Source organism: Pipra filicauda, unplaced genomic scaffold (genome assembly GCF_003945595.2).
Source record: "Pipra filicauda isolate LSUMZ 115617 unplaced genomic scaffold, ASM394559v2 scaffold6_size6359152_pilon, whole genome shotgun sequence".
Classification (NCBI taxonomy): domain Eukaryota; kingdom Metazoa; phylum Chordata; class Aves; order Passeriformes; family Pipridae; genus Pipra; species Pipra filicauda.
In genome coordinates, this window is record NW_024104865.1 from 6,093,739 (window position 1) to 6,110,616 (window position 16,878).

Sequence of the window (16,878 nt, forward strand, 5' to 3'; positions counted from 1 at the left end):
CTCACAGGGATGAGGTGGAGATGGGCGGGTGCACGGGAAACAGCGTATATAATCCATGATGTTTTGTGTCATGCTGTGATTTCTAATTTGTCAACTGGGCCTTTATGGTCTGATTCCATACTGTTCTTGGGCAGTGACAGAGGCCAGGTGCTTAGAGCAGCTCAGCATGGGCAGCTGGAGATGTGCCCCTTGCCTTAGCATCCCCACGCACCCCAGAAAGCAGTCGGAGAGCTCCCAGCCCTTGCACGGTGTGCACCAACTCCCGCCTCTCACGGCTGCAAGCGGGCAGGTGAAGCTGGACAGCAAGACCAGGGTCCCCCTCGACCCCAAACCCAGCCCTGCCCCAGCCTCGCCCCAGTCCCGCCCAACTGCGCCCCAGTACAGCCCCAGGCTCGTCCAAGCCCTGCCTGGGAAGACTCCAACCGTGTGCCAGCCCTGCCCTCTAGTGTTACCTCTGCCACAGCCACACCTTATAACAGATCATTTCCCCATCAGCGCTGTTTAAGATATTCAGTAGAGACTCAGATGTGAGTGTTTTAGGCAGAGCTTGTCTTTCACGCCAGAGGAGCAGGGCAGGGGAAGGACCCGGGCTCAGAGATTTGCCAGATGGTGATGCTGTAATCTGGGTCGGAAGGAAGTTGCTATTGTCTTCACCTCCTGTGTCTGCCCATTGTCAAAGCAGATGCCCACCATTTCCCCAGTACGGGGGGGGGGTGGGAGGAGGCCAGGGAAGGACAAGACAACCAGGAGAAACCTTCATAAACTATTTCTTCTGTTAATGACCACTAAGAAGGAGTGGTCTCCCCAAGCCTCCCCGATGGCCATTCCTACCCCCAGGGAGCAGTTGGAGCAGAGACCCAGATGCCTGAGATGGGAGTGAGGCCATGCTAGGGTATCCTGATTGAACCCGTTTACACCATTTGGCTCAGCCTATTTCTTAGGCTGCTGCTAGCCACTTCAGATCAGTGAGATTATCCAGGCTGAAGATTCAGTAAACCCCAGATGCAGAGAGTGTCTGAGATGTGGCCAAGTGTATTAGCTGATGGGGCACCTGCACTGCTTCCAGAAACACGTCAGGTCTGCAAAGCCCAGGGCTGTTTTTATGTGGCAGAGCCATTGTAGAGGTCCTGTTGGACCCCACTGCCTCTCTACAGAGCTGAGTCAGCATGACTGCTCCAGGGGCCTGGCACCAGACATGCAGAGATGTGCAGGCAGTGCTGGTTTTGATCCAGTTTCAAAGCTGGTTTGGATCCAGCTGGGAGTTAGCCCCTTCTGGACTGAGCTTCAGCAGATTCTGTATGAGTCCCCCCATGTTCTAGGGTCCAGGAAGGTGTCTGAGCTGGGCGTAGCTGGATTCAAGCAGTCTCCAGCTGGTGCCACCAAGCTGCTGGAGGACAGTATGTGGGGGAGGCACCAATGCATATTTGCAGCAGCTGTCTGGGCCAACAAAGGTGGCACAGAACCGCAGCTAATAAATCCACCTTGATCAAAAATGTTCCTATTCTGCAGTGACATCGGGCTGCCTCTGCACTGGACTGCCCCGGTGCTCTATGTTTTTCCACAATGAACCTGCAGCAACGTCTATTATCCTGTACAATAGAGACCTACAGCAGCACTACCCTGCCAAGGCGATTTCTCCTATGAACTAGGGGGAGTCTGGAAAGATGCTGTATTGTAATAGGAAACACCAGTACTAGAAACAGGTGTTATTTGAGGACAATACTGAGAGATTACTGTATTCTCTCCCCCTCATTCATGTTTATTACCCTAGCAGAGAGACCTGATTCAGCTATTCTAAGCTGATAAATCAGGCTTAGATTTTGCATTGGCCTTCTTCTCATATATTGATTATCAGCAAATACTAAATAATGGTGTGACAGCTGAGACCTGTTGTTATTAGGCAATATCTTCAGTTCAAACTTGAAACCTTGAAAGCTCAAGCTAATTTTGTTGAGGTACACAGCTCAAGCTAATTTTGTTGGTCCCTGCTTGGACACCGTTGTGACACCACACTGCCTGCATGTAGTCTGAGCATGCACACACACATATGTATATGCATATGCACAGATATACATATACTTACATACATATTTGTGTATATCTGTGTGTCTATACATATATAAAGCTAGATTGATACCCCATCATTGATGGCTCGTATTGTGTTAGAGAGATTTCTACAAATCTCTCTAACTTGTACTTGTACTTTATAAATGTCAGCATCAAGGATGCTTGTATTAAGGAAATCAGATACCTATACTTGCAAGAAACAATAAATTCTTAAATACACTGGAATGACCTCACTGCTGAGCAGATTTCTTCCCATGTCCCATTCCACGTAGTGGAATGAGTCCTACTTCTGACTCCAAAGGCCTCTTCCTGAAGACTCAGAAAAAAAATTGGCAATGTTTTCTGCTGCTTCATTTGTTATTTTACATGACTTACAGAGGGCCTATATCTACAATAATGCGCTGGTCGATATGTCCAGGTCTCTTGTGTGGCCAGGAAATGCAATTTATGGTGTCTCACCACTGGGTTTGATGTACATCCCAAAGCCTATTGCTGTTTTATCAGCTGGGTGCTGGTTATCAGCTGATTTGCATACTTTCAAGTAGGTCACCTAATTTAAGTGGGAAGGGGAGAGCTCTCACCTCAGATGAACAGCACCTGCCATATTTTAAAAGGTTTTCTATTCACTTGGGAAAGGATTAAATAAGATACAGGAGGGCACGTATGTGCGTGTGCATGCCAGCAGCAGGGAGGATATGGGGCATTCCCAGCACCAGCACCAGCACAGGCTCATCACAAGACATAAAAGCAAGGACACTACTAGCCAGATTTCCCAACATGAGGAGCCTGTCAAAGCTACTTATTTTCCAGCCTCAGAACTCCACTAGTGAAAATTGTTTATTTTGTAAGCACTCAGGGAACACAAAGCAGCACAGTCCTAAGCCAGAAATAATCCTGGGCTGGCTCCTCACAATACGTGTTACCATGTTAATACACAACCAGGCAGCAGGGCAGGAAAACGTCGAGGTCTCATCTGCATAAGGAAGTGCTGCGGTTTATTATGTAGTAGCATAATAAACATCTTCTGTAAGGAAGTTAAAGTTATTTATCTTCTCAAAAAAACAGGTTAAAAGGTAACTTCATCTGCCTGGAAGCGCTTGCTTGTAAGAAAATCAGCAAAGTTGTAATAAGACCCAGAAGTTGAAAACTTGAACCAGGCAATGCCAAGTATGAAAACGAGTGTGCATTATTTAGTGGGAAAGAACTGCCACCAGAATAACATTATAGTGCCCTATGAAGTTCAGTCTCCCTGGAAGTATTTTTAATCAAAATTAATTTTTTTTCATAAAAGATCAACTTTAGTTCAAGCAGGAGTTAATTCAGGGAAGCCTAAGGCTGGTGCTGTGCAGTAGGCCAGGCTACATTGTCTCAACAGCTTCAAATAGCATTATAACCTGTTCATTACCACCTTTACTCTGAAATTTCTAAATCACCTACAACTTTAAAACATCTTCCCCCCAAAGCAAAGATCCTTGTGAGGCAGGTAGGCAGACACAGCTATACAGAGCAACTCTGCCAGTCAGTTTTTGTACCTTGGAAAGGCTTTATTCAAAGCACTTGTCACAACCATGCTGTAGACAAGCTCTGCCTAGAGAGATTGACCAGCACAACTATCCCAGAACTACTTGATTATTCAAGAATAATTTTATTTTGGAATACACTGTCAGCACCAGGGAGTTATATTGGCAGAGCTGAGAGAGCTATTCTGGTCAATTCTCCCACGTAGACGTGCCATACATGTGTGATAAGGCTGTAGAATAATCCCCCAGGAGAAGCAATGAACATTTTATTGATTTGGATATTTCAAACTTCTGCAAGACAAAGCAATCTTCTGTGCACTGAATGAGCAGGCAGGCGGAGAGGGGAGGTTGGTGAGGTGAGTAGGCAAAACTCACTTGGGGTTGCAAGGGCTCTACCAGGTACCCATCTCAAGGTGTAAGGGTGAGAGAAGGTGCTCAGCATGTACACAGAAGTCTCCATCACCCTGTGTAGCATTTGGGCAATCCAAAGCAAGCACACGGGCACTAACTTTCTCTGTCCAGAGGAAATGTGATTCTTATCAGCATGCAGATGCTGTTTAAAGGGGAAGGGCTGTGAGGAAAGGCAACATCTTTTACTAAACCAACTGATGAAGCTGGGAGAAAAAAAAATGAACTGTCACTTCAGAGATTTGAGAAAAGCATGTTATGCCTGAAACATTTTCCAGCCACATCAATTGGTCTAATTAAATACATCATTTTTGTCCCCACATTTTTCTGTCCTTCGCAACTGTAAGAGCACAGACTGCTATGGGGGCCATTAAAGCTTCTGGCCTTGCCTCCAAAATCCTCTTAATTATGTCCCCTGCAAATTGCTGGGCCCCAGGACATTGCAGACCAGACACTTTGCAGCAGTCTCAGCTGAAATAAGGAGTGGGGGATCATACTGACTGATGTTCAACACAGAGCTCACTGCTGCCTCCCCCGCCACACGGAATCTGGCATTTATTTTAATTTATTTCATCCTGTCCAGCAGTTTGAGTTCACAACATGCTAGAGTTTGGTACTGAAAAGGCTCCTTTGTTAAAAAGCACCATTAAGAGAAGGTGGGATATTTTGACATGTGAATATGAGCAGATCAGTCTTTTATACCTGGAATGATGATGTGGGACTGTGGGGTAATTGCTTTAGCATGAGAATGTGTGCAGCTTACCCGAATACTCAGGCTACCTGGAAAGTAGTTAGCACCTGTATAGCTTACAATGTAGCCAGGTAATGCAGAGTTCAGCACAGGCTGCACCAGAGAGGTTAGTGGCATTGGCAGACATTCTCCTGGTTAGATTTCAAAGTTGTCACAGCAGCAAGGGGAACTAGGCAGCCAACTTCCCTGTGCTGACCTCATGAGCTGTTTGCACTATGTTATCATGCCTACTTCATTTAGGTCGTATCGGGAAGGTTTTATTTACCTTAAAAATGCAAACCTTATTTCTGTACAGAGGGCTTAAGCAGCAGAGCATAGACTTGTGCTTTGTGTGGGCTGTAGACAAAACCTGTGTTAGCAAATCAGTGCATGTCCAACATCCAGATCCCACTTGCTCCAACCGGCATACAAAGGACACTGACAAAAGCCAGCAGAGCAGTGTTGTTCCCAACACTGGGACCACTACCAGTCCCCTCCTGCTGCCCACTGCCCAGCGTGGATGGAGTGCTGGTCACCATTAAGGACCATGAGAGCAGCAGCCCTTCCCCAGTGGCCCCGCAGGGAGCCTCTCACTCCTGGCTGAGTGGGGTGACTGAGGACTGTGCTCAAGGGACTGCTCCTCGCTAAACCGCCCTACTTGCTGGCTGCCCCTGTTGTCCCAAAGTAGATTCTTTCACCCAGTGTGCAAGAGGCCAATTCTCACACAGAGTCGAGGTATTTGATTGATTTCCAGTTCTGCGCAAGAAGGGGTGCTTGGGTGGCAAATCCACAAAGCCAGCACCATCTCTACGAAAACTGTACACTATTTATACATTTTAGCAAACAAAGGCATTGTTTGCTATGGAACAAAGGTAGTTCATTGGCTACAAGGGTTACCAAGTTTTTATTAATTAGCATTTTATCCTCTGTTGGTTAATGCTAATTAGTCTGTATGCTCAGTCTTTCTTTTCATTTGTGTCGGTGAGTCGGTGGTTGCGATCTCCCCCTGCCGGAATTACCTTTTACCCAGTCGGAGCTGATTCAACACAATCTCTGGGCTTTGTTAATTTCTTCCTTATCTTGGGGGTTCTGACAAATGTCCTTGTGGCCCGTAAATTCTTCATTCTTTGTGTCCACTATCAGTGGTACATCCTTCTTCCCAAGCTTTGTTAACCTGCCCCTAGGTCTGATATCACTGAAATACGTCGAGCCCTAAGCCTTAACAAGGCAATTCTACCGACAAGCAATTTGTCTTTCTAACACGTGGACATCACTTGTTCGCTGCTATCTGTTTCACGGTAAATCACCTTTCTTGTCGATTAGGCTTGGAAGTATACAAACAGCAAACATGAAAGAGCATCCTTTCTGAAGAACATTTTTACATACCCCACGTTTCCCAACATCCCCGCTGGCCCGGCCGCGCTGCCCGGGGCGGAGCGGGGCGGCGGGGGCCGGGCCGGGCCCTCCCCCGAAATGGCGCCGCGGCCGGGGAGGCGCCGAGCGGCGCCCGCGGGGCGTGAATAAAGGGCAGCGGGCGGGGCGGTGGCGCTCCTGGAGGCGCGGGGCCGGCAGCGGAGCCGGGTGAGCGGGGCCGGCGGCGGCGGGAAGAGGGAGGCCGGGCCGCGGCCGGGCGGCTCGGCCCGCCATGAGCAAGGCGCAGCTGACGCGGACGGGGATCCTGCGGATGGCGCTGGGCGGTGGCGCCGCCGACCCGCTGCTGCCGGCGGAGGGCGGCGGGGGCCGACGGGCGCCCTTCCTGCTGCGGGCGCTGCGCATCGCCGTGGTGGTCTGCCTCTACTGGTTCACCTCCATCGCCATGGTCTTCCTCAACAAGTACCTGCTGGACAGCCCCTCGCTGCGCCTCGACGCCCCCCTCTTCGTCACCTTCTTCCAGTGCGCCCTGACGGCCGCCCTCTGTCTCGGCCTCAGCTTGGGGGCGGCCTGCGGGCCCCCCTGCTCCGGCCTGCCCACTCTCCGCCTCGACCCTAAGGTGTCCCGCAGCGTCCTGCCCCTCTCCGCCGTCTTCATCGGCATGGTCACCTCCAACAACCTCTGCCTCAAGCACGTCGGCGTGGCCTTCTACAACGTGGGGCGCTCCCTCACCACCGTCTTCAACGTGCTGCTCTCCTACTTGCTCCTCAAGCAGACCACCTCCCTCTACGCCCTCCTGGCCTGCGGAGTCATCATAGGTGAGGGGGAGCAGAAGGGGCTGCACCGATCCCGCAGCCAGCCCCAGAGAGACAGAGGTGGAATGTCTTTCCCTTGGAAGTCATCCCCATATGTGTGGCAGCTCCCTGGTGAGGTGGGGTAGCTCAGGGCTCATGCCTTGCTCTGCCTCCGGCAACTTGCTTTGTATGTCTGGAGGATGTGGATAACTCATTAAGAGAGGAAATTACCCTTGACCATGGCTCCCTTTTTCTTTTGAGCAGTAAAACCTCTCTGGCCCCTAATGATACTTAACTTGCCTTACCTTTTTTCTTTTTCCCCTGTACAGGCCATAAAACAGCAGGTGGCTTTCTCCCCGTTCCCAAGTGCTTGTTCATTATTACCTTTGGTAACAATAACATTTATGTCAGCACCACTGGGCCCATGCAATGGAGCCAGCCAGTTCAGACAGGCTGAATGCATGTGATGAATGGTTAGCTGATCAAGCCAAATGTAAAACGCCATTAGAAGGTTTGGTTGTGTGGTTAGGATGTAGGGCTGGGCATTGACTGGCTTAACGGGGATGCTTGCAAGTCTTTAATTCCAAAGGCACTGGGAATGCCAAAAGCTACCTTCCACTGAAGGGTCACTTAGATGCCAAGAATGGTGGAATGTTTATTTCAGTCTGGTTCCAGGTGAACCTGTGTTCACTTTGGTGCTTAGACAAGTAGATGGACTCAGGTGAAAACGAGAGAAATCTCATCTCCATAGAATAGGTGAACAGGAACAGAACTACTCTTTTTTTTCCACCCAAGTGATGCAAGCAATTGCTTTAGCTAATCTTTTGTTTGGATACTGCCCAGGAGTATGGTGTCTGCCAGCCTTACAGAGTTTCTCCAAGGCTCCATCCCCCTGGCTCTGTCTCCTTTTGCTGTGAGAGCATTGACAGTATGCCTGGAGTAGCACAGCTGAGCATCCTCTGTGGTCTGACGCAAAGCCCTTTCTGTCAGTGCATTGAACCCTTTTGTATTAGGGCCTAGATTAAAGCATGTTGGCTGCTTTGCAGGTAACTTGCCAGACCAACTCCAACGTGAAGCAGCTTATGAAAACATGGTGCAGTTCTCCTTCAGTAGCTCATCTCCCCTTTTATGTTATGCTTATGAGCTGCATAAGGAGACACAAAGCCTGTAGCTCCTGTTTTGGAGGTGGTTGAAGAGTTCATTACCCATCAAAGCTTAATATGTTGAAGATACTGCACACAGTTTCTGCCTTGTGATCTTTTCTCAACTGTGGTTCTTAATATTACATCCATGTATTTACTATCTTTCCCTCTTTTCTGACCTTTTCCTTCCTGTTAACAGGAAAGCCTGTGAGGCTTTTTTTTCCCCAAACCTTTCTACCCATGTAGATTTGTGTATTTTTCTACCCATGTATGAGTTTGCTGTCTTTTCAATTAAAAAATAGTCATACAGTCTCCTGAAAATTACCTATATGCAAAGACTAGCTGGAATAATAGTTTCTGAACTAGTGCTGCCTGCTCAGTGTGGGAATTAGTCCTCTGAGATTGAATTAACCGCACAGTAAATTACTTGCCCTCCTAAAATAAATTTTCCCAGGACACTAGTAGTGAACATTTTTGTGTTCACTTAATAGAAAGGGAAAATCCTTAAGCCTGTCTGTTTGTGATTGTGGTTGTTCAGTATAAAGTAGATGATGAATTTCTATGTTTTGAGCCTTTCAGCAGTTTTTCAGGTGATGCCTGATTTGTTTGGTTGCAGGTGGCTTCTGGCTGGGTGTTGACCAGGAAGGAGCAGAGGGCACACTATCATGGACAGGTATATTCTTTGGGATCCTGGCAAGCCTGTGTGTCTCTCTCAATGCCATCTACACCAAGAAGGTGCTGCCTGTGGTGGATGGTAGCATCTGGCGCCTGACCTTCTACAACAATGTCAATGCCTGTGTCCTGTTCTTCCCTCTCATGATGCTGCTGGGCGAGTTCCGCACACTCTACCACTTTGACAAACTGGGGAGCCCCAGTTTTTGGGGTGTGATGACCCTGGGGGGAGTGTTTGGCTTTGCCATTGGGTATGTGACTGGACTTCAGATTAAGTTCACTAGCCCACTCACCCACAATGTGTCTGGGACAGCCAAGGCCTGTGCCCAAACAGTGCTGGCTGTTATCTACTTTGAGGAAACAAAGAGCTTCCTGTGGTGGACAAGTAACTTGATGGTTTTGGGGGGTTCCTTTGCCTACACATGGGTGAAAGGACTGGAGATGAGAAAGGCGCAAGAGGATCCTAATGTCAAAAGCAGCGAAAGAAATGAGACTGGTGTGTAGGCAGCTCCTGCACTTCCATTTCTGTGCCTAGGGGGATAACCTTTGGTGCTCATTGCCTCCTGGGGAGAAGAAGAGCAGGGATCAGGAAAAAATTCACCTGCAAAGTGTATGGGGAACTGTGTCAGGAACCGGAGCCAAAGACCTGACTGGATCATGTTTTATCCATGGGATCTCACCCCTATCAGAGTTGTGGAGAGCATGCGTTATAGAGATCAATTGGGGTTTTTTGTGATTGTTTTTTAAAATGGATGTTGCTATTGACCTAATTGGGGAAATTTGCATCTGTGGGGGTGGGGTGGGTTCCTAGCAGACAAAGACTGGGGTAGGAGCTTTCTGTAGCTAGGGATCTACAATTAGCTGAATGAATGCAGACTGAAGTTATAAAATCCTGAACCTCAAGGTAAGGAAGAGGCAAGTAGCCAGACTGTTTGGGTTTGACTCCAGTAAACTTCTGCTGTAAAAGGTTTTTGCAACAGCCGTTCTTCCTGTTGCCCCATTCAGTGCAGAGGATAGAAATTGCTTCCCTTCTGGCTATGTACAAGTCTAAGCAACAGCAGTGCCTCCAAGTCTTCTTTCCAGCGAGTCAGTATCACATCCTTCTGAGTTTTTTTTCTGTGTTGCCCTACATCTGATATCTCAGTTTGGGGAAGACTCTGGCATCAAACTTCTTATTACCTCTCCACTGTGTCCCATGAGGGAGAGCAGGCTCGATCCAGTGGACTTTCTCATGGAGGAATGAGCTTGGCCTCTGTGTCTCTCCATGACAGGCAGATGGGGGAAAGTTACTATGAAGTACTTGCTGCCGTAGGATGGGGATCCCACTTCACGGAGTTCACAACACTTCTCCTCTTTACCCTCTGCGTAGGGGGTAGGTTTGTGTTTGAAAATGGAGTTGTTACTAATTAGGCTTGTTTCAGGAGTCTTGTTTCATACATAGTTTTCATTTCCTCTGATGTTTGCAGTTTGTCTTTTGACTTGTTCCTTTTAAACATCCCCACGGCCAGCTCAGTGAATCTTCAACTCAAAAAAAATCCTAGGTTTGCTCAATTGCATCGATCCCTTTGCTTGGAACTTGTTGCTGAACAGTTAGTTCTGCAGAAATCTCTGCCCCTGACATCTGGTCCTGTGCAATACTCTGCTGCGATTTCCGATCCCAGGGGTCAACAGCAACACCCTGTTGTGAGCTGTGATGTTGCACCAGCTTTCTAAATCCCTGGCCCCTTTAAACATAAGGAGTTTGGATAGTGATCGTGGGCAATCCATGCCATTGCTTCATACCCTGCCCCATGGACACTACACGATGTACTGTGCCCCGTGAGTGATGTCTAGCCTCGCCTACAGAAAAACACTCCATTTCTGCCCGGAATATGTTCCTGTTTAATTTGGGAATGTGCCAGGTTTCATGACCACAGGTACCTTTTTGATGTAGGCAGCCATTGAGGGTCCTTGAAATATTTTTATTTTATTTTTAATGTTGCTCGTACTGCACGGCGGCCGATCCTGCTGAAGGAAGTCGGGGGTGGCTCTCGGGCTCCGCTGCGGGTGGGATCTCCCTTGCGGGGGTTTCGCGGCCGCTGGGGGGCAGCAGAGCGCCCCGGGTCCCCGCGCGCCCCGCCCAGCGCGCTGATTGGCTGCCGTGGCGCGCGCCAGTCACGCGGCGGGGCGGGGCGGGGGCGGGCGGCGCGCGGTGGCCGCGGCGGCGGGAGTAGGCGGCGGCGATGGCGGCGGCCGCGCTGGGCCCCGCGCCGGCCCTGTGCCGCTCCGTGCACTGGTTCCGCCGCGGGCTGCGGCTCCACGACAACCCGGCGCTGCAGGAAGCGCTGCGGGACGCCACGTCCCTCCGCTGCATCTATATCCTGGACCCCTGGTTCGCCGCCTCCTCCGCCGTGGGCATCAACCGCTGGCGGTGAGTGGCGCCGGGCCTGCGGGCGGGACCGAGCGGGGCGGGAGCGGCGGGACCCCCGGCGGAGAGGGTCCCGCGGCACCGGGGCGTTCTGGGCGCGGCGTGGGCCGTGTCGGTCAGGCCGCATCAGCGGCGGGAGCAGCACCCGCTGCCCTGCCTGGCCCGGCCCACGCACCGCTCCGCCGCCCTCTCTGCGGGAGAGCGGCTGTGCCATGCCCGCTTGGCCTCGCCGCGACGTTCTCAGCGGGGCTGCCTGACTCTGTAGGAGGATGCCTTCAACTTTACGTAATGTCATTAGACCTTCTCCTTACCAGCTGGGCGCATGTATGAGAGCAGCGACCCATGGGCATTTAGCTTTGGGGGACGCTGTTCCCTGGATTTACAAACAAGCGCAAAGAATCCTTAGCGCTGCGTGGCCTCTCCAGGCCTTCCCTCTGCCCTATGGCTGCTGGGCACGCGTAGGCATGTGCGCACGCAACTGCGTTCCTTCCACCCCACAAATTTCTATGGAAATACATATCGGCTGCTGCTAAGAAGGTAGAGAGGAAGATATGTGTGGGCTTTTTCCCACTGTCTGCAAATGGAAAAATGTACGGCATGAGTCGCGTGTGCAGAGAACAAGACCTCATGTACCTGTAGCCAGTAACATTACATAACGCTATTGTCTCAGGTCTCAGCTGCCTAAACATTTGGAAAACCAATCCAGGTAGAGATTCTCCTCGGCAAGACTCCCCTGAATACAAATGAGGCAGATCTCCCCTCACACTACCCCGGGATAACCACCTGGCTAAAGATCCCTTGAGAGCCCTCTGAAATGTTATGTGGCTGTGCGAAAACTGTAGTAACTGATTGACTCTGCTGTGCACCTTAGCTTCATCTCAAGGAATGGGATTATATGAGTGATACCTGTGCGTTTCTAAAACCCCACATGAGAGGATGGCTTAAAATTCTAAATGTGCGTACATTACCTCAATGTACACATTCAAATTACAGAAAATTGTGGATTCTGTTACAGATAAGTGTTGTAGGAGCCTGAAGTGGTCTTTCAGTAGACCAGACATTCTGCAGGCAACAGAAATGCCTTTCACGTGCTGCTGTTGTTGCTGACTGTCCCCATTTGGAAGAACCAAAGCACTGCCACAACAGATTAGTTCCTGATCTGTTTAATCCTTGTTTGTTTCTACCAGCATTGCGGAGGAAGGGAAGCAGTTAGTGGTCTTTATGTTGTAGTTGTGGAATATATGAGCAAGTGAAATTTTTAGAATAATGTTTTCTTGGAGGTGCGTCCCTACTGCAGATGTCAGAAACTAGCACCTCTGGCTGTTGGGGAAAAATGTACTTATGTTGAACGAAGTTCAAAAAAGATGGCATGTGAAAGGTGGAGAAAAGTGTGGACAGGTGTCAGTAAACACCCAAGGGTACTATGCTAACTAATTAGAGAACAAGAGTTTATAACCAGAGGTTGAAATGAAAGTTTGGTTGGTTCCCATTGGGAGACTTGGCTTTGTTTTGCTAATTTTTTTTTTAATGCAAATACTTGCATTCAGAGTTCTGTTCTCCAAAGGCAAAGGTTTGTGTTTTACCTAGTTCTCACAAATTTATCATCTTGAAAATTACTTGTTAACTGCACAGCATGTGTGAGCCATATAGGAATAATGCTTGATAAATTTTTAGAACACCTGGGAAAGTTGACATTCCTATTTAATAGATGGAATGTGGGCTAGGGGAGTGGTTTGTTTACCTGGACCTGGTTCTAGATGTTCTGCTTTTTGATAGAGGGCCCCTCTTTCCATGAACTCTGTATCTTTTTCTCCCTTGGGATGTGCAGAGGGAGCTTGTTCTATGTGGTAAGCTCAGTTCACACTATGGGCAGTGCAGCTGAGGAGAGAGGAAACCCCCACTTAGTTGTAGCTTAGCTTTCTTAGCTGTGTGTGGTCTTAAGGGAGCTGCTGCTGATACTCCTGTCTCGCAGATCATGCTGCAGAGTGATTGTGTAGGTGGGGAGGACCTGTGTGACTGGGAAAGCAAAGATGATAACCTTTAATATTTTATAGTTTAGTGGGGGATCAGTCAGATACACCGTTACCTGCAGAAAGCACTTACATGGGTCTTTAGATTTTTGGGGTGAGAGGGAATAGATGAATGCCTTGGTGTGCTCTCATCTATGTGTCTTCATGGTGGAAGATGAATTGCAGTTCTCTTTGCAACTATTTTAAATACAGATAATTCTTGCCTCAGGAGATCCTGGTGCTCAGTCTTGTGCTACTGATGAGCTAGGAGAGTACATTTCTCTGCTGTGACGTGGCGTATTTGTAGCCAGAACTGTAAAACTTGCACAGTTCTTGCAGTATTTCATTACATTCCTTGGAGTAGTGCATCGACGTTTTTCTACTTCATATGCAAAATCACTCCTTGCCCCTAAATCTATGAAAGAATATACAGTAGGGAATTATATGGTTTATGATTTTCTACGTCTCGTAATGTGGAGAGAGCATCTGACAGGAGTGTTCTCCCAGCACTGAAGGAGAACATGGGAAGGGGATTTCAGGAAGAAGAAAATTCTGGAAGCCTCTTGCATCTGAACAAGCTGGCTGGTGCTGCAATCTTATAGCAGTTGTTAGACCAGGGATCAATATGAATTCTTGTTTTTGGTATCTAGTCCGAATTCCAGTTGAATTTGGTGATGCAGGTTTGCTGGAGTTCCATGCAAGTTCTCGTTTGCCTTTTAGCTGTAACCAGTCTGACTGACACTAACTGCTGTTGTTTCTTCTCTGCAGATTTCTACTCCAGTCTCTGGAAGATCTGGACAACAGTTTAAGGAAACTGAACTCTCGCTTGTTTGTTGTCCGAGGGCAGCCAACAGATGTCTTCCCAAGACTCTTTAAAGTAAGAGAATAATGTTTTGGAGCATAGTGAAGAAAAATTGATGGCCTGGTGCTAAACTTGTTTTCACTCACTAATGATTGGAGATTTCTTTGGCATCTCTTTAGCTATAACTAATTCTTCACTGAAACAAACTTTTGTCTTTAGCTACTCCTAACTGCTATCCATAAGGGCCAGCTTGGGAGCCAGATCCACTCCTGAACTCAGACTGGCAAAGAAATTTAGTAGTAGGGTGTAACCTAGTATCAGGGTGCTCAGGCTTCTCTTTCGGATGGTGGTCTTGACCTTCATTACTATAAGTCGCCTCTCACATGGCTGCACTGTAACATACTGACTCTCTTGTGTTGAGAGCTTTTTCCCTGCTGGTCATTTGCTTCCTACAGTTTTTACTTGGGAAGACTGCTGTGTCCATACACCTTTACGGACAACTGGAAAAGCACATTGATCTTTACGAATTGCAAACAGGACTTTGTGTTAAAATTTCAAAATTCAGAAGCTGTTATGTTAGCTGACCTTCCTTTTCTTCTTCTTTTCAAGGATGCACTTCAGTCAGCTCAGCAGCAGAATATGGTTTGGGTCCAAGCTTCTTGCTGATGTACCATTTAGGATGTGGAATATGCAGTTACCTTGATGGTCAGTGGTGGATTAGGGGGATACATTTCAAAAGTGGTATGTCAGTGCTGCAGATGTCAGGGCTGACAAGAGCATCTCCTTGAATATCAAGGCTCCTCAAGCAGTATCATTCTTCTCTATCCTGCTCTAAGATTGTATTTCCAATGTCTTTGAAGCTTTCTGACGGCGTCTTTGCTAGAGTGTCAAAACTAAATGAAAAAACACGGTTCCCAGTACTCTTATGAGTTGGGTTTGTCATGTGGACTGTGCTTTACATATGGTTGACAGAACTAGTGTCCCCAGAGCCTATTATAGACCAGCTGCTGAGAAGGAGAGGTAAACTTGAATCTGTACTGTACTGAATCTGCAGTAAATGGTTCTGATGTGTATTTTCTGGAGGAGGGCAGTACTGGAGAGGGGAATTGCACTATGCAGGTGAGAAGGGGCCTGATACTTATTTTGGCTTCTGCATCTTAATACATGACACAAACTATGTGCTGCTTTTAGTCTTTTCAGAGTCTGGGTTATTTTTATCTTTTGATCTGCAAATAAGTTCTGGCTATTAGTAGTTCATGACCTCTTTATTTTAGTTCAAGGTATTCATGGGATAATTAAAACTTTGTTGGAGAAAAACACTTGCTTTGGTTAAAGAACAAAAAGTAGTTGGCAGAGTCTGAGGTTTGGAGAGATGGTTGTGAAGTCACCCAGACCTGCTTTTTGCTGTAGTCTGTTTTGTCTGGGGAGGTGAGTTGATGAGTATCTCAGGTGTGCTGTAACAGAGCTGAAAAAAACAGAGGCAAGTTTATGCTATTACATGGTAAATCTACAGCTTTCATGGGGATTCAGGCGTCTGCAGAGCTGCTGCACTGAACAGTGAATTAGCAGCAGCTCATGCCTTGCTGTCAACTGTTGTGGAAGGAGAGTTATGTCACATGTGGTAATACAGCACTTAGACCTAATATAATTTCTGCTCCTGCTGCCAGTAGCTGAGCTACCTTGTTGCTAACAGTTGCTGCTAAGGCACTATATTGTGCATGGATATTGTGAGAAGTGTACTTGTTAGCAATGTGTTAACCTTTGCAGAAGTTTTTTTGTCTCACTCTATCTGAACAAATGTCTGTAATTTTACCTCTTCTGTATAAGTGTGTTGTTTGTTCACTGAAGTTTGCTCACAATCCCTTTGGTGTCTTTTGCCCCTACAGTTTTTCTTTGCTATAGGATAGATAAAAGAGAGAAGTTATTAGTCATGCCTTTTCTTTTGTATACCTGCAGCAATTTACTGTCATACAGCTAACGAGTTTTCTAGTTGGTTGTGCTCTGCTTCCTATGTACTACTGTATCCCATAGAGCAGTGGCCTTCTCAAAACTGTAGGAATACATGAATTTAAGGTTTTGGATGTTTACCTAAAATTTCTATTAGCCTTACATGTTTTTTTTTTATTCCATTCCACTCTTTCAAGGCAGTAATACGTATTTCTTCAAGACTAAATCCATCTTTTTCAAGCCTTCCAGCTAATACTGTTTTTCTTATAAAAGAAAAGTTTAAAATGAAGTTGATAAATCACATAGGAGCAGGGCAGGGCCTGGAACATGTCAGTCTGACCCCTGCTCTGAGTTAGGGTACTGTCACGTTCTTACTTGGAAAAATGAGTGGAGGACCTCTCCAAGATGTACATTCAGTGATACATAACTGGTTTATTTCTCTGTCCTTCCTAAAATTAGTTTTAGGACTGGATCAGCAAGTTTAGAAAAGAATGGGACTTGTGCAGTTGTTTTCTGCTTCTGAATTCCCTTCCCCATCTTTGGCATTATTTTTAATGGTCTTCAGTAAACTAGCCACAATTGTTCTTTTGCTTTGTTTCTGTTTTGGAGGTGGAAAAGTCTCCTGTATATACAGAGCTGACTTAGACTGTCTCACTTGGAGAATGTGGTTCGTATGTTAGCTGTGTGAGGGTTTTTTTAAGTGTCTGTAGATTTCTGGCTGTCTTTGACTAAAGTGTTTGCTAAACAAATCTGTGGGCTGCTGCTCTGCTTGATGGATGTCTTGGGAGGGTCGCTGTGGAAACCGTGAAGCCTTTTCTCATAGGATTCATTTTCTGAGGAAAACTAGGCCATAGACTTGGAGAACAATCTGTGCTCTAGAAAAGCCTGGAAGAGGCTGAATGCTATTTCATAAGGCCTATTCCATGTAATTTGTCAGGGATCTATTAATGGTATGAAGAGCAGAACAGGTGCATGGCTTGACTAGGGTAAACTTCAGGGATTGCAACTA

The 16,878-nt window shown here is 47.4% G+C and overlaps 2 protein-coding genes across 4 annotated transcripts in view; both read left to right on the forward strand.

The window, feature by feature from the left end:
- CRY2 (cryptochrome circadian regulator 2) overlaps positions 1–16,878 on the forward strand; it is an 83,603-nt gene that overhangs the window by 49,958 nt on the left and 16,767 nt on the right. Inside the window, exons 1-2 of one of the 3 annotated variants that reach the window (XM_027750154.2) lie at positions 8,662–8,705; positions 13,889–13,997. In XM_027750154.2, the coding sequence (XP_027605955.1) occupies positions 8,698–8,705; positions 13,889–13,997 (117 nt within the window). In that variant the 5' untranslated portion in view covers positions 8,662–8,697. Of the gene's footprint in view, positions 1–8,661; positions 8,706–10,906; positions 11,115–13,888; positions 13,998–16,878 lie in introns of those variants that run through there. The other 2 variants (XM_027750153.2, XM_039389032.1) reach the window with 2 other exon arrangements.
- Positions 5,936–9,784, forward strand: SLC35C1 (solute carrier family 35 member C1). Its single transcript, XM_027750155.2, has 2 exons — positions 5,936–6,914; positions 8,649–9,784. The coding sequence occupies exons 1-2, from the start codon at positions 6,371–6,373 to the stop codon at positions 9,206–9,208; spliced, it is 1,104 nt and encodes a 367-aa protein (XP_027605956.1). The 5' UTR covers positions 5,936–6,370; the 3' UTR covers positions 9,209–9,784.